This window comes from Mustela lutreola, chromosome 10, assembly GCF_030435805.1.
Source record: "Mustela lutreola isolate mMusLut2 chromosome 10, mMusLut2.pri, whole genome shotgun sequence".
NCBI lineage: Eukaryota > Metazoa > Chordata > Mammalia > Carnivora > Mustelidae > Mustela > Mustela lutreola.
Window position 1 is genome coordinate 36,154,353 of NC_081299.1, and position 23,248 is coordinate 36,177,600.

The 23,248-nt window shown below is 45.7% G+C and overlaps 1 protein-coding gene across 1 annotated transcript; it reads left to right on the forward strand.

Annotated features, from left to right (window-relative positions):
* Window positions 1-3,074: 3,074 nt before the first annotated feature.
* On the forward strand, window positions 3,075-19,613 carry LURAP1 (leucine rich adaptor protein 1). Its single transcript, XM_059136699.1, has 2 exons — window positions 3,075-3,492; window positions 14,682-19,613. The coding sequence occupies exons 1-2, from the start codon at window positions 3,289-3,291 to the stop codon at window positions 15,210-15,212; spliced, it is 735 nt and encodes a 244-aa protein (XP_058992682.1). The 5' UTR covers window positions 3,075-3,288; the 3' UTR covers window positions 15,213-19,613.
* Window positions 19,614-23,248: the final 3,635 nt, after the last annotated feature.

Consider the following 23,248-nt stretch of genomic DNA (forward strand, 5'->3'; position numbering starts at 1 on the left):
CCATATTCCACCTGCTTCCTAAATGGTGGGATGGTATCCCCCAAAATGTTAACATGGGTGATTTTTACTGGTTTTTTTTTTTGGGGGGGGCGGTGATTTTTCCAAATAGGTATGTATTAGAGAATAGAAGAAAACCCAGCACATTTTATTAGCATTTGAAAAAGATGTCGCGGGCGCCTGGGTGGCTCAGTGGGTTAAGCCGCTGCCTTCGGCTCAGGTCATGATCTCGGGGTCCTGGGATCGAGTCCCGCATCGGGCTCTCTGCTCAGCAGGAAGCCTGCTTCCCTCTCTCTCTCTCTCTCTGCCTGCCTCTCCGACTACTTGTGATTTCTCTCTGTCAAATAAATAAATAAATAAATCTTTAAAAAAAAAAAAAAAAGAAGGGGCGCCTGGGTGGCTCAGTTTGTTAAGCATCTGCCTTCGGTTCAGGTCATGATCGGGGGTCCTGGGATCGAGTCCTGCAGCAGGCTCTGCGCTCAGTGGCAAGCCGGCTTCTCCCTCTGCCTCTGCTCCTCCTCTTGTTCACATGTGCTCTCTCTCTCTCAGATAAATAAATAAAACCAGAAATAAAATCAGAAATAAATAAAACCATTAGCTATATTTTGGGGCACCTGGGTGGCTCAGTGGGTTAAGCCGCTGCCTTCAGCTCGGGTCATGATCTCAGAGTGCTGGAATCGAGTCCCGCATCGGGCTCTCTGCTCAGCAGGGAGCCTGCTTCCCTCTCTCTCTCTCCGCCTGCCTCTCTGTCTACTTGTGATTTCTCTCTGTCAAATAAATAAATAAAATCTTAAAAAAAAAAAAAAAAAAGGGCGCCTGGGTGGCTCAGTGGGTTAAGCCGCTGCCTTCGGCTCAGGTCATGATCTCAGGGTCCTGGGATCGAGGCCCGCATCGGGCTCTCTGCTCAGCAGGGAGCTTGCTTCCTCCTCTCTCTCTGCCTGCTTGTGATCTCTCTCTGTCAAATAAATAAATAAAATCTTAAAAAAAAAAAAGAAAAAGAAAAAAAAAGAAAAAGATGTCACTCAGGGCTCCTCTCTGATCTTTGCTGCTCAGTCTCCCTCTTCACAGATCTTATCCACTCTCCTGACCTGTTAACCGCCTAGATTCTTACACTTGTATCTGTAGTCTTAACATTTCTCCTGAGCTCTAGGCTGACCTGTGTCCAGCTGCCAGCTGCCTGCTGGACATCTTCACAGACCCCTCCAACTCAGTGCCACCCCTGCTGTGATCATCTCTTCCCACTCCTCCTAGTCCTCTTTCTGGGTTCCCTTCCTTTTTGAATGGCACCAGGCCAAACAGCTAAGAGTCACCCTTGAATCCTCTTCTCCACGAGCCAGTCCAGGTCTGTTTGCTCATCACTGTATGCTCTGCACCACACACACTGGCTAGCAAATAGTAGACTCTCCATAATATTTATTGGAATCATTTGTTTTCTTGAACAAGCCATCATGAATGCCACTATAATTAAATGAATATAACCAGTCTTGTCTATCTTACCTCCTTAAGAGTTCTCCATTCTGGCCTCTTTTCCAACCTCACAAACAGCCCCTGGTCCAGACCATTTCAGTTTCTTGCCTTCCAAACAGTTTCCTTGACTCCAGTTTTGTACCCCTCCAATCGTTTCTCCTTGCAAAATCCAGAGTAATTTTTCAAAAAGGCAAATCTGTTTTTTTAACCTCTGATAACCCTCTGTGGACTGAGAGACACTAAGGAAAAATATTTTACTTAAAATTACAGAGGTAACCATTAAATGATCTAAAAATAGTGATAGAAATATATAGGGCCAGTGGAAGAGGGGAAGCACAGAATGTGAGATAAATCATATTTATCATAATAGGAAGTCAGTAGACAATTTTTAAAATTAATAAATAGTAGTCCTGTATAAGTGTATGTCGGGTTATATGTATAAACACCAGAAAAAAGTAGTTGAATGTGGTTGCCTCTGGGGAGTGGGGCTAGAGGTGGAAAACGATAGACCAAGTTAACTATCTTTACATTTGTAAATCCTTCTGTGACCCTGTGCTGGAATTACTTGGATAAAACATCCAAATCAAGCCAAAACAAAAAAAAGTTTTTCATCGCTCCACATTGCCTACAAAATATAATCCAAGCACCATAGAACCATCTTCTATTACCCTGTTATTCAAAGTATGGTCCCTGGCCCAGCAGCATGGCCATCACCTGGGAGCTTGTTAGAAAAGAACCTCAGGCTCCATCCCAGATCTTCAGAATCACAGTCTGCATTTTAACAAGATTTGCAGAAAATTCATAACCACAGTCAAGCTTAAGAAGCGTAAGTCTAGGAGTGCCTGGGTGGCTCAGTTGGTTAAGTGGCTGCCTTCAGCTCAGGTGGTGATCCCAGGGTTCTGGGATCAAGAGAGCCCCCTGCTCAGTGGGGAGCCTGCTTCTCTTCCTCTGCCCCTCCCCTTGCTTGTGCTCTTTCTTTCTCTCAAATAAATAAATAAAACCTTAGAAGGAAAAAAAGCGTCACTCTACAGGATCAAGCATGATCTGGCCCATGTGGACCTTTTCATCTTCAATACTCGTTGCTTCTCATTGGCCAGAAGAACCTTATTTTCTCCTTTTATTTAAACTCAGGGCAAGGCACCAGGCTGGCTCAGTCACAAGAGCGTGTAACTCTTGATCTCCTGGCTGAGTTCAAACTTCATGTTGGGTGTAGAGAAATATTTCGAAATAAATGAATAAATAAATAAAAATAAATAAATCCAGTGGTTACACTGAAAGTGTGTGTGTGTGTGTGTCTGTCTGTCTGTAGCTAGCTAAATTCTAACCACTGTTGTACACCCAGCCCCTCTACTTCAGGAAGCCTTTCAAAATCCTCTGCAGCTTCTGTCACCACTGTTTCTTAAACTCCCATACCCCTGAGGATGCTTAGCTTTTTTCAGCAAACATTTATCGGGCGCCTGCTATGTGACTGGCTAGACTCAGCTGGCAGTGTAGGGGGAAGGCACTGAACACTCCTAGTGCTCCTTCAAGTGCAAATCCAAGTACAAATCGCCCAGCCCCACCCATTCTAGGTACAGACATTATGTGCGCAGCACTCGAACACACACACACACACATACACACGCGAACACGAACACACACGCGCACGCACACACGAACGGCTCTGCGCGGCTTTTCTGAGTGTTACGGCACCCTCTGCCCGCCCCCGCGCGGCGCGGGCGGGGACCCACCGGTTCCGCTCAGCACCAGCAGCGGGCAAAGGAGGACCCCCGGGAACGAGACCCCGCCGTCCGGTGGCCCAGTCCTCTTCAGCCTTAGGCCCGCATGGAGGGAACTGCGGAGTTCCAGACGCCTGACCTGCGAGATGTGGAGGGCAAGGTGGGCAGGAAGACCCCTGAAGGGCTGCTCCGCGGGCTGCGAGGCGAATGGGAGCCGGGAACCTCCGGCGCCCTGCTGCTCTCGGGGGCGCCTAGTACCGGCCACGGCCACAGCCTGGGGGACAAGATCATGGCGTTGAGGATGGAGCTGGTGAGTGTGGGTTCCATGGGCCAGGAGGACGGAGTCCCTAGCTAGGGTTGGAAGGGACAGACTTATGCCTCCAGAGTTGGACTGGAGACCAGCGAATTAGATAGAACTCCCTACCTAACTCCTCAGGATTCCTCCCAAATCAATCCTTACATTCTGGGGTCCATTAATTGCCCCTCCAAGGGTGAGTGGGTCCTGAAGAGTTGAGGTGGGAGGCACTAGCTCTTGGAAGTTTTTCCTGCCAGATAATTGGGAGGGGAGAGGTGAGGCTGAGAAGCACCGAGAACCTAGCACAGCACAAATCTGCCCCCCCACCGCCATCTATGCCCTGCCCCCCATTATAGGGCCCTCAGTTTCTTCTCCTACTGCACACTGGGCCCAGGGTTTGCTAGTCTGAGACCTGGGTGTTCATGATAGGATTCAGCACAGAAGAGATCAGGGTGAAAAACCCCTAGTCTAGGGCTACCCAAAACATCCTCCCTTTCCCCAACTCCCCCGACCCCCACTTAAAGTACTTGGAAGTCCCTAGAACCTGGGTGGTCAGAGTAGCAGCGCCATGGCTATTGGCTCCATCACCTCTGAGCCCCCCAGGTATACAGGATTTTTGCATCTCATCTGTACCTTCTTCGGGAGAAGAGAAGGAAATAGGCCCCCTCCCCCTCCCCTGTTGCTGCTGGTCTAGATTCAGAGCCAGAAGGGCATTTGGGGCTCTCCAGGCTCCCCAAGGCCCTGGTTCCTGTGAAGGGGGTAATTTACACCTGCCACCAATTTGCAGCCAGTTCTGGGGAACTGAAGAATCCTCTGGCTCAGAACCAGGAGGCCACAGTGAGTGTGTCAGCTAATAGGTCTTTCTGGAGCCCACCATCTGCTTAGCTAGGCTGTGAGAGAACAGAAAAGGAGGGCATGGGGGCTTTTAGGCAGGAAGGAGAGCCTTCTGGGCAGAGCAATCAGGGAAGGCTCCATGGGGGAAGAACTTAAATGCCATGTGTGCACTTGGCCCTGAAGGTTGGAGGTGAATGCCAGATTCTTCAGAGCAGGGCTGTGACTGCCCACCTAAGGGAGGGGCTTGCTTCGCTTCTTTGTACAGAGTGGTGCCAGGCATCATGCTGAGCACTTTACAAAATACTCACTTAATCCTCACAGTAACCCTATTAGCAAATATTTTATAGATAAAGAAACTGAGGCACAAAGAGATTAAGTAACTGCCCAGGGTCATACAAAAAAGTAAAAAGCAGAGCCAGGCTTCGAACTCAGATGATCTGCCTGCACTTTACATTTTTACCATTGAGATCTGCTTTGTGCCAGGCGCTTTAAAGACATTTTATGCCACTGAAGTGAGAAAAGCCGTCATCTTTAACCCCATCCTGTAGATGAAGTATGCTTGCAGGTGTTAAAGGGGCTCAGCTGGGCTCACACACGGAGCCAGTGGAGAAGCCATGCCTTTTCTCTGGCTCTAACTCTTTTGCCTTTGATGGTGATTAGCTGTTTGTAAACTTGAAGGGCATACATTCATTTAACTTGTGATTAGGTCTCTGCGTTCTTGACCTAGCCTGGTATGGGACCCTAAGCTGCCCATTAAAGGCACACAGGAGGGAACCTACTGGGGGCCATAACAGGGAAGTACTCCTTACTCCAATTCCTTTCTCCTTCCTTGGCCAAGATGTCATTGATGTCTTTGTGTACTCAGCCCTGCCCACTGTGGGGGGAGTGGCGGGGCTGGGCAGAGGGTTTCCCTTGAAGCCACTGGTGGCAGAACAGGTCCAAGCTCTCTAAGCACAGTCCTTCAACTGTCCCTCTCCCAGCAATCCTGCAGGGCCAGCGGCAGGGCCGCTCTTAAAGCCAAGGTTATTCCTGCCTCTAGGCTCTTTTCCTCTTGGTTCCCTCCCCCCTCACAGGTTGAGTGAACCATCCAGACTCTGGGATTTGTGGGAAGGGGAAATAATGGAAACCTTCCCTACTTAATCCTCCTACTCAAAAAAACTGTTGCTGCGGACAACCCACTCCCACAGAGCTGGCTTTAAAAAAAGCTTTAGGCAAGAAGGGGGAAGTCATGGGTTCAAGTTCTGGCCTAGCTCCGGAATCATTTTGAGATCTTGAGCAGAGCCCTGACTTTCTGTTGGCCTCAGTTTTTCTGCCTCTTTGAGGATGAGGGGGCAGGGGCTTGTGGGATCAGATAGTTCTTGTAACAGTTGTCTAAGAATCTCAATCCACGGCCAGGGAGCTGGGTCTGGGATCTCCCGGCTTTACCCCAGGGCCTGATTGGGATTGAGCAATAAGGAAGCCACACTTGTGACCCCAGGGCTGGGCGGAGTCTGATGTGTCTTTGTTAAGAGAGTTAGTGGGGGACCTGAATCCCCCTGGGAAGAGAACTGGGTTGGAGTGGTCTTTGAGGCTGCATCTCTCCTGAGGATTATCCCCTTTCTGTTTCCAAAGAGGCGGTATGGAATGAGTGTTTCTTTTTCTGGCAAGAAAGCCTTGCTTTTTTTCTATTCTGGGAAGTGTTGCTGTCACAGTCAGGGAATCCCACTGTCACAGGACTATAGAATCTAGTTCTCAGATTCATTTCCCATCAACACAGTAAAACTCAACCGGATGAGTCCTGGAGACCACCAGAGGGGCCAAGGATAGTGAAGGCAAGAGAATCACAAAGCCGGATCTGACCTATCCAGTCTGAGGCTAAGTGCCACCAATGAACTGTGTAGGACTGCTCTCAGGGGGCTCACAGACTGAGTTCACAGGAAGGAGGGAGACAGACTAATAACTCTGATACAGGATGATAAGTGTTTTTAGAACCCAGGGTGGGCTTCTTGGAAGAGTCTTCATTAAAGAGTGACATGGTCAGCTTGTTCTCTGGAGAGATGACACCTCCTCCTCCTTCTCCTCTTCCTCCTCCTCCTCCTTCTCTTTCTTCTTTTTCTTAAGATTTTATTTTGGGGGGCTCAGTTGGTTAAGCGCCTGCCTTTGGCTTGGGTCATGATCTCAGGGTCGAGGGATCGAGCCTGCTTCAGGCTCCCTGCTCAGCTGGAAGTCTGCTTCCCCCTCTCTGTCTGCCTGCATGAGCTCTCTCTCTGTCAAAGAAATAAATAAAATCTTAAAAAAAAAAAAAAAAAAGATTTTATTTTTAAGTAATCTCTACACCCAATGTGGGGCTCAAATCTACAATCCCTAGATTGTAGTCATATGCTCTACCAACTGAGCCAGCCGGGCACTCATGGAAAGGCCACTTTAAATTGGAGGGGACACATACTGAGTCCCCTAGTTGGAATGCCTCTCTCCACTGTTTACTTGACTAAGTCCTATTCAACCTTTATGTCTCAGCTCATGTGCCTTATTGTAGGAAGCATTTTCTTACCTGCCTTGATTGGGTCATTGCCTTCTAGATAGCCATGGCCCTCTGGATAGCATTTGTTTCCCCTAGCATTTGCCATGCTGAGTCTGAAGTGCCTATATCATTGTCTTACCCTACCCATAAAATGTGAATTCTCTGAAGTTAAGAAATGGTGTCTTTTCTTCCTTGAACACAATGCGATACCTATAAAAAGACTCACTAAATATTGTGTCATAACTGAATGGATTAATTATGTCTTAAAGAAAAGCAGGCAAGACTTCCTAGAGGAGGAAGGGCATTTGCTGGGGCTTGAAGGATGAATAAAGTCAGCGGGAATTCTAATTCAAGATGGCGGATTGAACACAGGCATTTACCTCCATTTCCTTCTGAAATGTCACTAGAAAGCCAGTAGAAGGATTATTTTAAAAGCCATGAAACTATTATGATGACAAACGTAGGAGAGAAGATGATAGGAACAAAATTTTGGAAGCTGAAAAGCAGAAGGAAGTGTGGTAACTTAGAGGACCTGAGAAAAGCTGAATTCCAAGCCAGCAGCGAGGAAAGCTGAAAAAGCAACACAATTTGCACTACAGAAACTCAGAGCTTTCAAGGAGTTGGAAAAAAACAGTTTAGGGAATTGGGGGCACAAGTGAAGCTAAAAACAAAAGGGTTTGTGAATGTCTGTTTATGAATTGTACTCTAAGATCCCCTCCCTAACTGGCCAACCAAGTGCCAGCCACTTCTTTATCCTAACAGAAGATTGGGGATATAAGTTTTGGAAAAGAATAGTACAGAGGGAATGGAGGAAGGGGAAGAAAGGAAGGAGACAATATAGCAGGAGAAACATTTTTAGTATGAGAAGTTTTGTTTAATACATTTAGTTTGGTTTTGGACTAGGACTGTTGGTTTCACTGTTAATTTATTTGTCCTCCCTGGGGTTCCTGGGTGGCTCAGTCATTAAGCATCTGCCTTCGGGGATATCAGGGTTCTGGGATCGAGCCCTGTATCAGGCTTCCTGTTCAGTGGGGAACCTGCTTCTCCCTCTCCCACTCTCCCTGCTTGTGTTCCTTCTTTCACTGTCTCTCTCTGTCAAATGGATGGATAAAATCTTTAAAAGAGAAAAACAAAACTTAGGGGCGTCTGAGTGGCTCATTTGGTTAAAGGGTCTACCTTCAGCTCAGGTCATGACCGAGGGTCCTGGGATCGAGCCCCATGTCATGCTCGCTGCTAAGTGGGAATCTGCTTCTCCCTCTGCCCTTCTCTCTGCTCTCTGTCTCTCTCAAATTTTTTTCTCAAAAAAGAAAATTTTTTCCCCAGTGCGAAATAATTGAAGATCATCTTTTATTGCATGTCATTAATAATCTGCATAGCCTGTAGTATTTCAGTTATTTATGTCCATATCTCCTTATTAGAACTGCAAGTTTCTGTCAAGCAGGGACAGTTTCTTCATGATCTTTGTTATTATTAGACAACCCAGGTGCCAAATATTCATTTGTTTAATTGGATTAGAGTTGTGATATTATTCTAAAATCACAAGTAATTTCAGGTACAGAATTTTGTTCTGTGCTTATGTCATGGTGAATAAGTTGACCACAGTAATATCTAAAGCCACATAGCTACCATTCACAAACTGATACCTGCCAGGCACTATCCTGTATGTGTTAATATGTTCCTTCCATTTTTTTAAAAGATTTTATTTTCTTTTGACAGACAGAGATCACAAGTAGGCAGAGAGAGAGAGAGAGGGAGGAAGCAGGCTTCCTGCTGAGCAGAGAGCCGGATCCTGGGATCATGACCTGAGCCGGGGGCAGAGGCTTTAACCCACTGAGCCACCCAGGTGCCCCATGTTCCTTCCATTTTTTGATATAAACTTCTAAATGAGATAGTATCCTCATTTTACAATGAAGGAATGAGGTTTAAAGGGGGAAAAAGGGACGCCTGGGTGGCTCAGTTGGTTAAGCAGCTGCCTTCAGCTCAGGTCATGATCCCAGCGTCCTGGGATCGAGTCCCACATCGGGCTCCTTGCTCAGCAGGGAGCCTGCTTCTCCCTCAGCCTCTGCCTGCCATTCTGTCTGCCTGTGCTCGCTCTCTCTCCCTCTCTCTCTGAAGAATAAATAAAAAAAAAAAATTTAAAAAAAAAAAAAAAAAAACCTTTAAAAAAAAAAAAAAAGGGGGAAAAAATTCTAATTCCCTGTGGTTTGTTAATGGCAATTTGGAATTTGAATCCAGGTCTATTTAATTCCAGTGCCTGTATTTTTCTCAATGTACAAATACTTAGTCATATTCTGGTTTATCATTCTACTTGTAAGACAGTTATGTCCTGAATAATTTTATATATATATATATATATATATATGTATACATATATATGTATATATACTTAAGATTTTATTTACTTACTTGAGAGAAAGTGAGAGAGATCACAGAGGGAGAGAGAGAAGCAGACTCACTGCTGACTGAGCAGAGAGCCCAATGTGGGGCCCGATCCCAGGACCCCAAGATCACGACCTGGGCTGATAGCAGCTGCTTAACTGACTGAGCCACCCAGACCCCAATTGTTATATATTTTTAAAAAACTCGAACCAAATGTCTCCAGATTAGAGACAACAAGTTGAGAGCAAGAGGGATTAGGTAGGGGTGCCTGGGTGGCTCAGTTGGTTAAGCATCCAACTCTTGATTCCACCTCAGGTTATTATCACAGGGTGGTGAAATCAAGCCCCACAGTGGGGCTCCATGCTCAGTGGGGAGTCTGCTTGAGATTCTTTCCCTCTCCCTCTGCCTCTCTCCCACCTCCACCTCCCACTTAACCCCCCCAGTCCCATTCCCTTGCCTGCACGCTCTATCTCTCCCTCTCAAATAAATAAATAAATCTTTTTAAAAAAGAGGGATTAAGTAAAAATGTACTAAATGTTATTAAATACCCTTCCAGCCTTTCCCCTTACTTAGCAGCTTTGCTTGCATTATATTCTTGAGATGGGTAGAATATGGTGAACATGGTGAACCCAAGGGAAAAATACTAGAGATACTGACTTCAGGGCTAACCCAAATAACCCAGCCAGAAAATTCCAAGTGAGGCTCAGAGTTGGCAAGCCTCATGTACGTATATAAAATTTGCAATCAGCTTTTAGAGACAACTCTGAAGTATAAGCAGCTGCTAGAGACTGTAAGACATCTGATGAGACCCTCTGACTATTTAGACATAAATGAACAGAAAAAACACCTTGAATGAGGTGGAGATAATACTGGGAGATGAGAACTTATAAAAAACGCATTAATTATATCCTTAAAAAGATGAGAGGTGGGATGCCTGAGTGGCTCAGTTGGTTAAGCAGCTGCCTTCGGCTCAGGTCATGATCCCAGCGTCCTGGGATCGAGTCCCACATCGGGCTCCTTGCTCCGCAGGGAGCCTGCTTCTCCCTCTGACTCTGCCTTCCACTGTGTCTGCCTGTGCTCGCTCTCGCTCGCTCTCTCTCTGACAAATAAATAAATCTTTAAAAAAAAAAAAAAAAAAAAAAAAAAAAAAAAAAAAGATGAGAGGTACTATTGCAGCACGGCAGGAAGCTATAAAAAGGAAAGTATTTAAGGGCGCCTGGGTAGCTCAGTCCATTAAGCATCTGACTCTTGATTTCGGCTTAGGTCATGATCTCAGGGTTGTGGGACTGAGCTCCATGTAAAGTCTGCGGGGGATTCTCTTTCTCCCTCTGCCCTTCCCCCACCCCACCCTGCTCTCTCGTGCCTGAACTCTCCCTCTCTCAAATAAATAAATCTTTTTATTTTAAAAGGAAAACATTCAGAGAACTAGAACAACTCTTAGAAATAAAAACATAGGAAAATATGAAAAACTCAACGGAAGCATTGATAATGTTGAAATACTTCAGAAACTAGAACAAATATAGAAAAAGATAGAAGAGGGGGGGAAAAAAAAAAGGATCCATCCAGGACACCCTCTATTCAAATAATAGGATTTTCAGGAAAAAAAAAAAATAGAAAATTAGTGGAGGAGAAATAATCACCAAAGAAATAAAGAAAATCTCCCAGAGCTGAGGGACATGTGTCTCCAATTTAAAAGGGCCCAATAGCGCCTGGGTGGCTCACTGGGTTAAGCCGCTGCCTTCGGCTCAGGTCATGATCTCAGGGTGCTGGAATCGAGTCCCGCATCGGGCTCTCTGCTCAGCGGAGAGCCTGCTTCCCTCTGTCTCTCTCTGCCTGCCTCTCCATCTACTTGTGATTTCTCTCTGTCAAATAAATAAATAAATAAATAAAATCTTTTAAAAAATAAAAAAATAAAAATAAAAGGGCCCAATACGGGGCGCCTGGGTGGCTCAGTCGGTTGAGCATCCAGCTTTTGGTTTCAGCTCAGGTCATGTTCTCCCCCCATTCCCTACTGCAGTCCTGTGTCAGGGTCTGGCATCAGTGGGGAGTCTGCTTCTGTTCTTCTCTCCCTCTGCCCCTGAGCCCCACTCTGAAATAAATAAATAAATCTTTAAAAACTAAAATTGCCCAACAAGTGGCCAATTCAGTGGATGAAAATAGACACACCATGGCAAATTATTGGGATAATTTAGAACACTGGGACCAAAGAGAAGATCCTGAAAACTTTCAGAAAAAATAGGAAGAAGGTCCCATATGAACGACCGGGAATCATAATGGCATCAGACTTTTCAAGTGTGACACTGAAAATTAAAAGTCAATGGAACAGGGGCGCCTGGGTGGTTCAGTGGGTTAAAGCCTCTGCCTTCGGCTCAGGTCATGATCCCAGGGGCCTGGGATCAAGCCCCACATTGAGCTCTCTGCTCTGCGGGGAGCCTGCTTCCTCCTCTCTGTCTCTGCCTGCCTCTCTGCCTACTTGTGATCTCTGTCTGTGAAATAAATAAATTTTTTTAAAAAGTCAATGGAACAGAGGTGCCTGGGTGGATCAGTGGGTTAAAGCCTCTGCTTTCAGCTCAGGTATGATCTCAGGGTGCTGGGATCGAGCCCTGCATCGAGCTCTTTGCTCAGCGGGGAGCCTGCTTCCTCCTCTCTCTCTCTCTGACGGCCTCTCTGCCTACTTGTGATCTCTCTCTCTCTCTCTGTCAAATAAATAAATAAGATCTTTGGGGGAAAAAAAAGTCAATGGAACAATGCCTTAAATCCTGAGGAAAAATTATTTTTTACCTAGAATTCTATACCCAAGAAACTGTCGGTGGTGTGAGGGGAGAAGAATAGCATTTTAAAATGTGTAAAGCTTCACAAATGTACTTCCTCTGTAGACTTTCTCAGGAAGCTACTGGAGGAACTGGAGGAAAAGCACCCACACACAATGAAGGAGTAAACCAAGAAAGAAGAAGACATGGACCCAGGAAACAAGGGATCCAACTAGGGAAAAGCCCAGGAGGCTAGTGAAGGGGGAATCCCTGGGGGACAGTTGTGCAACTGGTTCACACTGGGGCCGATCAGAGGGCTTCTGAAGAGCTGCCTCTAAGAACTAGCAATAGTTAGAATGTGATAGGTTTAAATGCCTTGAGAGGAAAATTCAGACAACTGGGAGAGGGTATGGGGATGACTTATTGACCACTATGTAGGAAATGAAACAAAAGAAGAGGAGTAATATTGTAGTAATAATAATATAACAATAATGGACTATATAAGGTATGCTATATATCATTTACTATTACTCTAAGGCATAATTTTTTTTTTTAAAGATTTTATTTTTTTATTTAACAGGCAGAGATCACAAGTAGTTGAAGAGGCAGGCAGAGAGAGAGAGGGGGGAGGAAGCAGGCTCCCCGCTGAGCAGAGAGCCCAATGTGGGGCTCGATCCCAGGACCCTGGGACCACGACCTGAGCTGAAGGCAGAGGCTTTAACCCACTGAGCCACCCAGGCGCCCCTCTAAGGCATAATTCTAAGGAATAATAATAATTATTATTATTATTGGGACACCTGGGTGGCTCAGTTGGATAAGTGTCTGCCTTCGGTTCAGGTCATGATCCCAGGGTCCCACGATCGAGTCCTGCATTAGGCACCTTGCTCAGCAGGGAGCCTGCTTCTCCCTCTGCCTATCGCTCCCCCTGCTTGTGCATGCTCTCACTCTCTCTCTGACAAATAAATACAATCTTAAAAAAAAATCATTTAAAAATTTTTGTTATTATTATTCTAAGGAAAACATGAAGTAAGGAATGAAAAGTAACCATAGTAAACTGTACAACTTAGCTGTGAATAGCATTTCCAAATCCTTATAAGGTAATCACCCAACAACTCATTTTATTGCATATGTTGGGAAGATTGGAAGATGAGAAAGGTGTCTATGTAGCAGAGGAGTGGTTAGTAGGATGAGAGTTAAACCCTTAACCTTCCATCGTGTGGAAGGTGTTTTCAACAGAAAACTCCTAAAACTTAAAAGTCACTAAGTAGCATGTTATTTGGAGATTCCAAGGTAAGTACCAAAATAAACAGCTAAAAAAATGAATAATAGTTGTCTCTGGGAAGCGAGATTTAGGATTAGGGCTCAGGCCTTTACGTCCATGATAAATCTCACAGAACTGTTTGCCTCTTTAATCCATGGGCATCCATTACTTTGATTACAAGGAAACCAAATAAAACGCAATCAGAAAGTCATGTGTGACAAGACCAGAATCTCCCGGGTCAGTGAGCTAGAGGTGAAGCCGGAGAGATGCACAAGGGCTATATTGTGATAACTTTGGAATCCCAGCTGCTGAAGGGTTCGGATCTTCTTCTTCAGGAGGAGTGCAAAGCCTGGAGAGGCTCTTGAGCAGGAAAGGGACAGATTCAGACTTGTCTTTGGGGAAGATATTTAGGGCATCGGAACTGGGAGGGACCCTGGAGATTCCCCGGAAAATCAGACTTACTCCCTGTACAGAAGGGATACAGGTGTGTGGTAAGAAGCCCCTAGTCCCCAGTCAGCAGACTTCTGACCCTTTGAACAATGGCTACTGACACCCTGAAGAGACTGGGGGACCACGTTCACTTCCTCTTTCTTCCCCAGCTTTTGCCTCCCTTTGGCCCTACTTTGTAATTAACACCAGGCTCCCTATCAGGCTATTCTTTGAATCTGGACTATTTCAGTAGTTAATACTTTACCTAAGTTCAAAGCTTAGCAGATCAGATTTCTTTTTTCTTTCTTTTTTTTTTTTTAGCAGATCAGATTTCAATATTAAACATTTACTGAGACTGTGTCAAGCGCTGTGTTGAATACGCAATAAATAGCATCTCCAAATTCTCATGGCCATCTTGTGAAATGAGTAATTTAGCCCTGTTTCACAAACAAGGAAACCAAGGCTCAAGGAATGTAAGAAAGTTGCCCACAGTCATCTGGCTAATCAGTGGTAGAACTGAGATTTTTTTTTTTTTTTTTTTTTTTTGGTAAGATTTTGTTTTTACGTAATCTCTGCACCCATCATGGAGTTCGAACTTACAAGCTTAGATCGAGAGTCACATGCTCCACTGACTGAGCCAGGCAGGCGCGCCCCAGAACTGAGATTTTTTTTTTTTTTTTTTAAGATTTTATTTATTTACTTGAGAGAGAGACAGTGAGAGAGAGCATGAACGAGGAGAAGGTCAGAGAGAGAAGCAGACTCCCCATGGAGCTGGGAGTCCGATGCGGGACTTGATCCCGGGACTCCAGGATCATGACCCGAGCCAAAGGCAGTCGTCCAACCAACTGAGCCACCCAGGCGTCCCAGAACTGAGATTTTAAACAGCAGTCTGTCTGCTTTGAGACTCCATGCTCTAAACCAGCCATGCTTCTGTTCCCAAGCTTCTTGCCTTTGAAGCATGGTTGGTTGGACTACAAAGCGGGGCCCCTGGAAACATTTGGGAAACCTATGGCTCAGAACCTCAGACTGATTCCTTCTCCCACTCCCCCAGGCTTACCTGCGAGCCATCGATGTGAAGATCCTGCAGCAGCTGTTGACCTTGAATGAGGGCATCGAGGCTGTGCGCTGGCTGTTGGAGGAGAGGGGGACAGTGACCAGCCACTGCAGCAGCCTCACCAGCAGCCAATATAGCCTGACAGGCGGGAGCCCAGACCACTCAAGGCGAGGCAGCTGGGACAGCCTGCCGGACATCAGCTCCACTGACCGGCTGGACAGTCTCTCCATTGGCAGCTTCCTAGACACGGTGGTCCCCAGCGAGCTGGATGAACAGGGCCCCCCTGGGGCTCCCCGTCCTGAGACTGGGCAAAGGTTATACCCAGTGGGGACAGGGCCCAGTGGGGACAGGGCCAGGAATGAGGTGGACCTGACAGCCAGCAGGCTAGGGAATTTGAGGGCTGTATGGAAGCCCCCAGGGGAGGGGCTCCAAGGTGGACCTCCTGAGCCACTAGAGGATGAGAGTGCCAAGCTGGGCTTTGAGGCCCACTGGTACTGGCAGTGTCAGGATGACGTGACCTTCTTATAGTAACTCTCCCACCCTTTTGTATTCCTGTGGCTCTTTCATTGCTAGGCCCTGGTCTCCCTGGAAATTTATTCTCCCTCATTCTGGGTCTAGGAAGAGGCTGCATCAAAATCAGTTACCGTGGAAATCTGACCTTCTCATCCTTCTGGACCCTGAGGAGGCTCTGCCTTTATCCCTCAATGATTGGGACCCTAGAACTATTTCCATAGATACATTGACTCTAGAGGTTTGACCTGTGGCTTCTTGTAAGATAGTAATTCCCTTCCCCCTCCGTGCCCCCCTTCCTCCAGGAACTAGGTAAGGATTTGAGGGATTTAGGACGCCTAAGAGATTGCTGATGAAGAGTTGGGGGTCCGATTACCTCAACCAACATCTAGGAGTCTTGGCCCCCCTCTTGGCCAAGATGGAGAACTGTGGAGGGACATGGACATTCAGGGCCAACCCTCCATGGATTGGCCCTCCCAGAAGTCTCTGGGGTTGGTAGAACCATCCCTTCCTATCTGGTGAGTGATGTCATTTCCTGCCAGGATGGAGTAGGCTTTCCTCTGTACCATCTCTCAGGGGTGGGAGTCCAGTATTGGGCGGCTGAGCCCCTGCTGCTAGGCAAGACCATACCATTTATTCCCCATACCGTTACTTCTTGCAAGTGGGAACATACCCTTCCCCCTTCCTGGTAGGAAAGCTCACTGTCAGAGGTTTGTGTTTCTTTTCAGAAAGATTGTTACTTTTTTTTTTTTTTTTTAAAGATGTTATTTATTTGTTAGAGCACAAGTGAGGGGAGAAGCAGACTCCCCACTGAGCAGGAAGCCCGATATGGATACGGGACTGCATCCCAGGACCCCAGGATCGTGACCTGGGGCCACCTGGGCACCCCAGATTCTTGCTTTTTAAATGGGATGTTCTCATTTTATTCTAGAGGGTTCACTTCCTCTATGGCCATACCCCTGTTGATGTGACACTCTTGTATCTGTGCTTTTAGGGAGGGAAAGGCAGGGGGCCCTCTACCTACAGCTCTCAAAATTTGGCCTGCCCTCTTTGGCCCCTGTCTTTCCCTGTCCCTGGGTTGCCCTCATTCTTGTACTCTGGCTCCAGACCTGTCTGCCAGGAGGTTCAGCCTTTGTATCTCCACACCTTCTCGGTTTCCACTTCCACAGACCTTTTACATGCAGATGATCCCCCAACCACCCCCCTTCTCTCCCTACTGCTGATGGAAATCAGAGGAAGGAGACACTTGAAGTCTGGGAGCTCTGGGGGTGTATCATAATTTCCAAAGAGGGGAGGTGTCTTCTCTGATCCTGTGATTTCCCTTCCCCCATTCTGCCCTGGACCTTCCACCATTTGGTCACAAGGATGCCTGCCAGAGGCTGAGACACAAGAAATCCCCTTGTCTGGGTTACAATGAGTGGTAGTGGTGGGGGTGGGGGTGTGGCAGGGAAAGACAGAGGCTCTTTGGTCCTAGGGCCCACGTCCTGGGAGGGAGAGAGATCCAGAGAAAGGCTGCTTTCCTTCCTCCCTTAGAGCAAGCCCTAGACTCCTGGGACCTGAGGAGAGAGCGGGAGACCGGCTCTGGGCCTGGGTCCTAGGGCCCTAGTGAATTACAGCAAAGAAAGAATTCACAGAAGCTGCCAACCTGAGGCCCAGGAGGGGACAGGTCTGAGGCGGGGGCTGTACCTGATGTCAGAGAATGAATTCTTGGAGATTATCCCTTTAAACCCCAGCTAATTGCCTATATTTTGGTCCTTATCTTTCCTGGGGCCTGAAACTAATTATTGAAAAGCAAAAAGGAGAGAGAAGGATGTCGGGTGATCCTTGCCTAGTTGCTGTGCTGTCTGTCGTGCACGGAGGAGTCTCCCCCAGATCCTAGAGTAACTTCTGCAATTTCTTTACTTTTCATTCTGGGGAAGGGAAAGAAGCTAAGTTCATCTCCACTTCCCCTAAATTCCTCAGGTTTTGTTCTGCAAGCACCATTCCAATCCTTTTGGGGCAATGCATTCAGCCTATGGCTCTCTCCCTAAAGACCCTTCCTTCTCCCATCCCCTCAAAGTGATCCAATCTCTGAAATATATTCTTAGCCTCTCCTCCTCTGCTGCCTACCAGCCCTCTCCATACTACCACCTCCCCTGGTCTTGGGGCTCCAGACTTCCCCTCAGGCTGGGAATTCAAATATCTTTTTCCCGTCCCTACTCTGTTGCCATTTTGTGACGTGCTCTTGGGTAAGCTACCTTTTCACTTAGAAGGCTTGTATCCCTTTTGAAGCTTGCGTGCTTGATTAGGCTACAAACTTCCGAGCTGAAGGGGTTGCGCGCCCTCTTGTGGCCATTATGCATCATTGCCAGGAGTAGCTGCATAGAACCTCCGAGTTTCAGTATAGCCTTAAAGAAGACCAGCCTCTCAGTGCACTAACAGGCTGTAGAGACGGGCCTAGAGAGGGCAGAGATTTCCTCAGTGTCACCTGCTGTAGATCCATGGCAATGGCCCGGGTTAGAGAACCCAGATCCATAGTGCCACTTGGCCAGACTGATTGTTTCCCCACCCCACCCAGTCAACATCACTCAAGCCCAAAGGACTGAAAGCAATTTTTCTGGTTTAATATTTGGGTTTTTAACCCCACCCTAGAGAGGCAGCTTAGTGTTGGGAGAAAGAGCCATAGGCTCTAAGGAAAGAGAATCTTGGCCGTCATTGGGTAAAGGGTTTGTGAATCTGGACTGCAGATACAAGAAAAATTATCCCGGACCAACTATTTTTCCAGGGAGGGCCAGTAGGCCCAGATATGATGGTGGCAGAGAGCTCAGCATTTCAGACTTGGAGGTTAGAAGTGGGGTGGGGGTGGGGAGCTTTGAGATGAGGAAATCCAGATGGGTCCTGTGGAGTTGGGGAGCTCCACAGGTCAAGGGAATACAGCACAGTTGGGATAGGCACAACTGGGTAAAGGCGGAGATGAGATGGCTCGTGGCAGCTGCATAAACAGTGCCTAGGAGGGTAAAGGGTGGGGCTGACAGAATGACGGACCATCAAGGAGATATGAGACCACGGGAATGGGCAAGGGTCAGGGCCCGCATTTAGGATGGGATGGTAAGGTTGAGCACTGGACAGACTGGAAGCTCAGTGGCAACTCGGGTGAGAAGTGCTAGGGGCTTGTAGCAGACAAGGCACTGTGTGCACGGGGCCAGGCCCTACTGGATGCTCAATGACACCTCCTGAATGAATGGAAGAATGAATGTGTGTAAACCCACAAGGAGGTATGACTTATTTTGTTAAAAAGTGGGTAATTAGGTAGTAGTAGTTAATTTAAAACATTCTATTTAATTCTAAGCAACCCTATAAATAGTGGATTATTAACAGTGTATTGTTGCTTAGACATTTGCTCAAGGTCAGATAGGTAATAAAACAACTGTAATATGAACCTGGGTCAGTCTGGCTGCTTGGGCTTCCAGAAAGTCTTCTCTGATTCCCCTCTCCTCAGTGTCACAGATGTCACTTCTCTAGAACAGGCTACCCTGCCCAGCAGCAGGACCAATGTGCGAGCTTCCTGCTGCTGCTGCTGCTGCTGCTGCTGCTATAATAATGACCACAAACATCTTGGCTTAAAACAACACAAATTTAGTATCTTCCAGTTGTGGAGGTCAGGAGTCCCAAATCAGTTTCACTGAGCTGAATTAAAGTCTAAGGTGTTGACCTGTCTGTATTCCTCTTGGAGACTCTAGGGGAGAATCCATTTCTTTGCCTCTTCCAGCTTCTAGAAGCTGCTTGCATTCCTTGATTCATGGCCCCTTCCTCCATCTTCAAGGCAGCAGATAGCATTTTCTCTCCTCTCTGACCTCTGCTTCCAACCTTTCATCTCTTTCTAATTCTCCTTTCTCTTATGAGGATTATGTTGTGTTTACATCTGCTTTGGATTATATTGGGCCCACTGGGATGATCTAAGATCCTCTCCCCATGTCAAGATCCTTAATGTAACCTTGTATTCTAGGCCCCTTTTGTCATAAAAGGTGAAATATTCACGGGCTTTGAGAATTAGAACATGAACGTCTTTGGAGGAAGGGCCATTATTCAACCTACCAAAGACAGAGATGGAGGGTAGGCGGATGGAAGCACCCAGGCCCAGAATGAGCCCCCATGTTTTGTCTAGCCTCCCTAGGCCTGGAGTGAAGGGTGGTGGCTGAGGTCCAGGTTCCGTGTCTGGAGAATGCATCATCCCCACCAGGGAGAGCTGAGACTGAAGGGAGAAATTCCCAGCTTAGGGAATTTTCAGGCTTGACACTTTCCCGGTGAACATGGTGGCGAGTTCCAGCAGGTTCTGTCTTCAGTACTGCCTTCTCTCTAGAACCATTCTGTGCTCAAGGCAGAAGATCATTACCAACAAACTAGCCTGGGCTGTCTCTGGGAAGGGTAGATTCGTTGTCACCTTTTTTTTTTTTAAGATTTTTTTTTTTTTTTTTTATTTGTTAGAGAGAGAGATACAGAGCGCAAGCACAGGCAGACAGAGTGGCAGGCTAGAGGCAGAGGGGGAAGCAGGCTCCCTGCCGAGCAAGGAGCCCGATGTGGGACTCCATCCCAGAACGCTGGGATCATGACCTGAGCCGAAGGCAGCCGCTTAACCAACTGAGCCACCCAGGCGTCCCTCGTTGTCACCTTTTAATTTGGAACTTTTCCAAGATTTTATTTTATTTATTTGACAGAGCACAAGCAGGGAGAGTGGCAGGCAGAGGGAAAGGGAGAAGCAGGCTCCTCACTGAGCAGAGAGCCTGATGTGGGGCTCGATCCCAGGGTCCATGACCTGAGCCAAAGGCAGATGCTTAACCAACTGAGCCACCCAGGTGCTCCTCCTTGTCACCTTTTAAAATTATCATTTTTTATTCCTTAATAAATTAAACCATGCTCCTTAGAGCATGATGAACTCTCATTCTCAGTTGATACTAGCTGCTTTATTGCTTTATTTTCTTCTTTTGATCCTTGATCCCTCTTCTCATTCCTCTCCCTGACCTAGGCATACCCTCCAATATTTTAGTATGTGTTTGGATATGTTTGTATCTTTAAATATGTATATATAACTGTGTACTTAGGTGTTTTAATATATATAAATGGTATTCTTTTACAATAAGCTAACTTTCCTAATGAGTTGCCTCATATGTCAGTGATTCCACACAATAAATATTTATTTTTCACTTACAGGGGATCACAGGTGTGATGCTTGGGCTCTTTCTCTTCCACTGTCCATTTCAGGTCCCAGGCTACTTCCATTTTTCAGGTTGTGATAGCCTGATTCTGCATCATAAGCTTCCTGTCAACTTTTTGCCAGATTGTTTTAACATCCATTAATGTCCGCTTTATAAATTGGCTATTTCACTAGAGATTACAAAATGATGACTTTTCTAATGCTATAATGCCCTCTTTTAGTAGTTCTTTCAATACAGAAAAGCTTTTTCACATCCTCTAGGACTCTTAGGTTACCCTAAAATAAAGTTTGTATCAGAATAGCAAGATGAATGCTCAACTGTCTTTCCTTATTTATCAGTTTTATTTTTTAATTTTTTAAAAATGTTATTTATTTATTTAGGCAGAGAGGCAGGCAGAGAGAGAGGAGGAAGCAGGCTCCCTGCTGAGCAGAGAGCCCTATGCAGGGATTGATCCCAGGACCCTGGGATCAGGACCTAAGCCAAAGGCAGAGGATTTAACCCACTGAACCACCCAGGTGCCCCTGCGTGGAACTTTTGACTCTGCAAGAACTTAACCACTAATAGCCTAACGTTGACTGGAAGCCTTACTGATTACAGGAAATAGTTGATTAACACATATTTTGTGTTATATGTATTATATATTTCTTTCTAACAATAAAATAAGCTAGAGAAAAGAAAATCACAAGGAAGATACATTTACAATACTATACTGTATTTTTAGAAAAACAAAATCCATGTATGAGTGGACCTGCACAGTTCAAACCCATTATTCAAAGGTCAACTGTATTATGTATAAACACACACACTTTCTCTCTCTCTCTCACACACACACACACAGTAAAATATCTCATAAGTACATATTTATACTTTCAATTCAAATTCAAGATTAAAGAGCTTTTACTCAATCTCTTGTCTAGCTCCTTTTTTCTGTACCAAGAATCCTGGTTTTCAAGGACCCAGGTGATAATAGAATTAGAATACTCCATAATTACTCATTTCTTCGATCTCATCCACAAAGCTCTCTCAGAATAACCATATTAATAACACCACCAGTATGAGTACTGAAAACATGAAGAAAGTATTTTACAAATGCATTTCACATTCTCTACCTCATTAAAAACCTTTGTAGTAAATCATTGTCAGGGAATATAATCATTATTTAATATAGCTCTCTCTTTTTTTTTTTTTTTTTAGATTTTATTTATTTATTTCACAAAACAGAGATCACAAGTGAGCAGAGAGGTAGGCAGAGAGAGAAGGGAGGAAGCAGGCTCCCTGCCGGGCAGAGAACCCAATTGGGGCTCTATCCCAGGACCCTGGAATCATGACCTGAGCTGAAGGCAGAGGCTTTAACCCATTGAGCCACCCAGGCGCCCCTATATCTCCCCTTTTTAATCCTTATATAGCTTTAGCTCTACAAGTAATCTTTTTTTTTTTTAAAGATTTATTTATTTATTTATTTGACAGAGAGAGAAATCACAAGTAGATGGAGAGGCAGGCAGAGAGAGAGAGAGAGAGGGAAGCAGGCTCCCTGCCGAGCAGAGAGCCCGATGCGGGACTCGATTCCAGGACCCTGAGATCATGACCTGAGCCGAAGGCAGCGGCTTAACCCACTGAGCCACCCAGGCGCCCTCTACAAGTAATCTTATAATTAACATTAATCTCTAGTCTTTGGGGGTGCCTGGGTGGCTCAGTGGGTTGAACCTTTGCCTTCCGCTCAGGTCATGATTTCAGCATCCTCTGTTCAGCAGGGAACCTTCTTCCCCTCTCTTGGCCTGCCTCTCTGTCTACTTGTTATCTCTCTGTCAAGTAAATAAATAAAATCTTTAAGAAAAAAAAAAATCTCTAGTCTTTACATTGTTCTACTCACTTTGGTTGTTGGAGCTGATTTTCTAGTAGATTCCCCAGGAAGGGTACTTGGCAACAGTGTTCTCTGAGATCTTGCATGTTGATAAGTTTGTGCCCTTTATGCTTACAAAGTCTGTTTTGCTAGGTTCACACTTTCCTTTCTTGGGTCTCTTAAATGTTACTTCATTTTCTTCTGGCATATAGTGTTGCTATAAAAGCCTAATGATGATTTACTTTTTCCTGTGTGTGGGTATGTGTGTGTGTTCAGATCCCCGAAAGATTTTTTCATTTTCTTTAAAGTTCAGTCATTTTAGGGGCACCTGGTGGGCTCAGTAGATGGAGCATACAACTCTTGGTCTCAGGGTTGTGAGTTCAAGCCCCACGTTGGGTGTAGAGATGACTTAAAAACAAAATCTTTAAAATGAAATAAACTTCCATCATTTTACTAGAATGTCTTATTGCTGGTCATTTTGGGACCACATTCTCAGGTTTTTGAGTTTTTCTTTATTTTAGGAAACTTTGGGAAACTTTCTTGAATAGTTTTTTTTTTTAAGATTTTATTTATTTATTTGACAGAGAGAGATTACAAGTAGACAGAGAGGCAGGCAGAGAGAGAGAGAGAGAAAGAGAGAGAGAGAGAGGCAAGCAGGCTCCCTGCTGAGCAGAGAACCCGATGCGGGACTCGATCCCAGGACACTGAGATCATGACCTGAGCCGAAGGCAGCGGCTTAACCCACTGAGCCACCCAGGCGCCCTTGAATAGTTTTTAATATTCTGTTCCTTTGCTCTGGTTTTCTTCTGGGACTCATATATCTAATTTTTTAATCTTTTTGCCTGCTTTTATTATTTGTCAGTATCCAACTCTTTATCTCTTCATATTTTTTCTTTTTAAACATCTCCTCTTTTCCATCTTCTAAGGCATCATCTCTCATGTTCACTGTTCTTGTGTACTTTCTAGTTTAGTCTTTAAAATTATTTTTTTCTGGGGTGCCTGGGTGGCTCAGTGGGTTGAAT

What these genes read in the sequence shown, in the direction of transcription:
- LURAP1 (XM_059136699.1), top strand. Translation starts at nt 3,289, where the DNA reads ATGGAGGGAACTGCGGAGTTCCAGACGCCTGACCTGCGAGATGTGGAG. An exon ending in TGGCGTTGAGGATGGAGCTG is followed by an intron (nt 3,493 to 14,681) that starts GTGAGTGTGGGT and finishes CCACTCCCCCAG; the next exon opens with GCTTACCTGCGAGCCATCGA.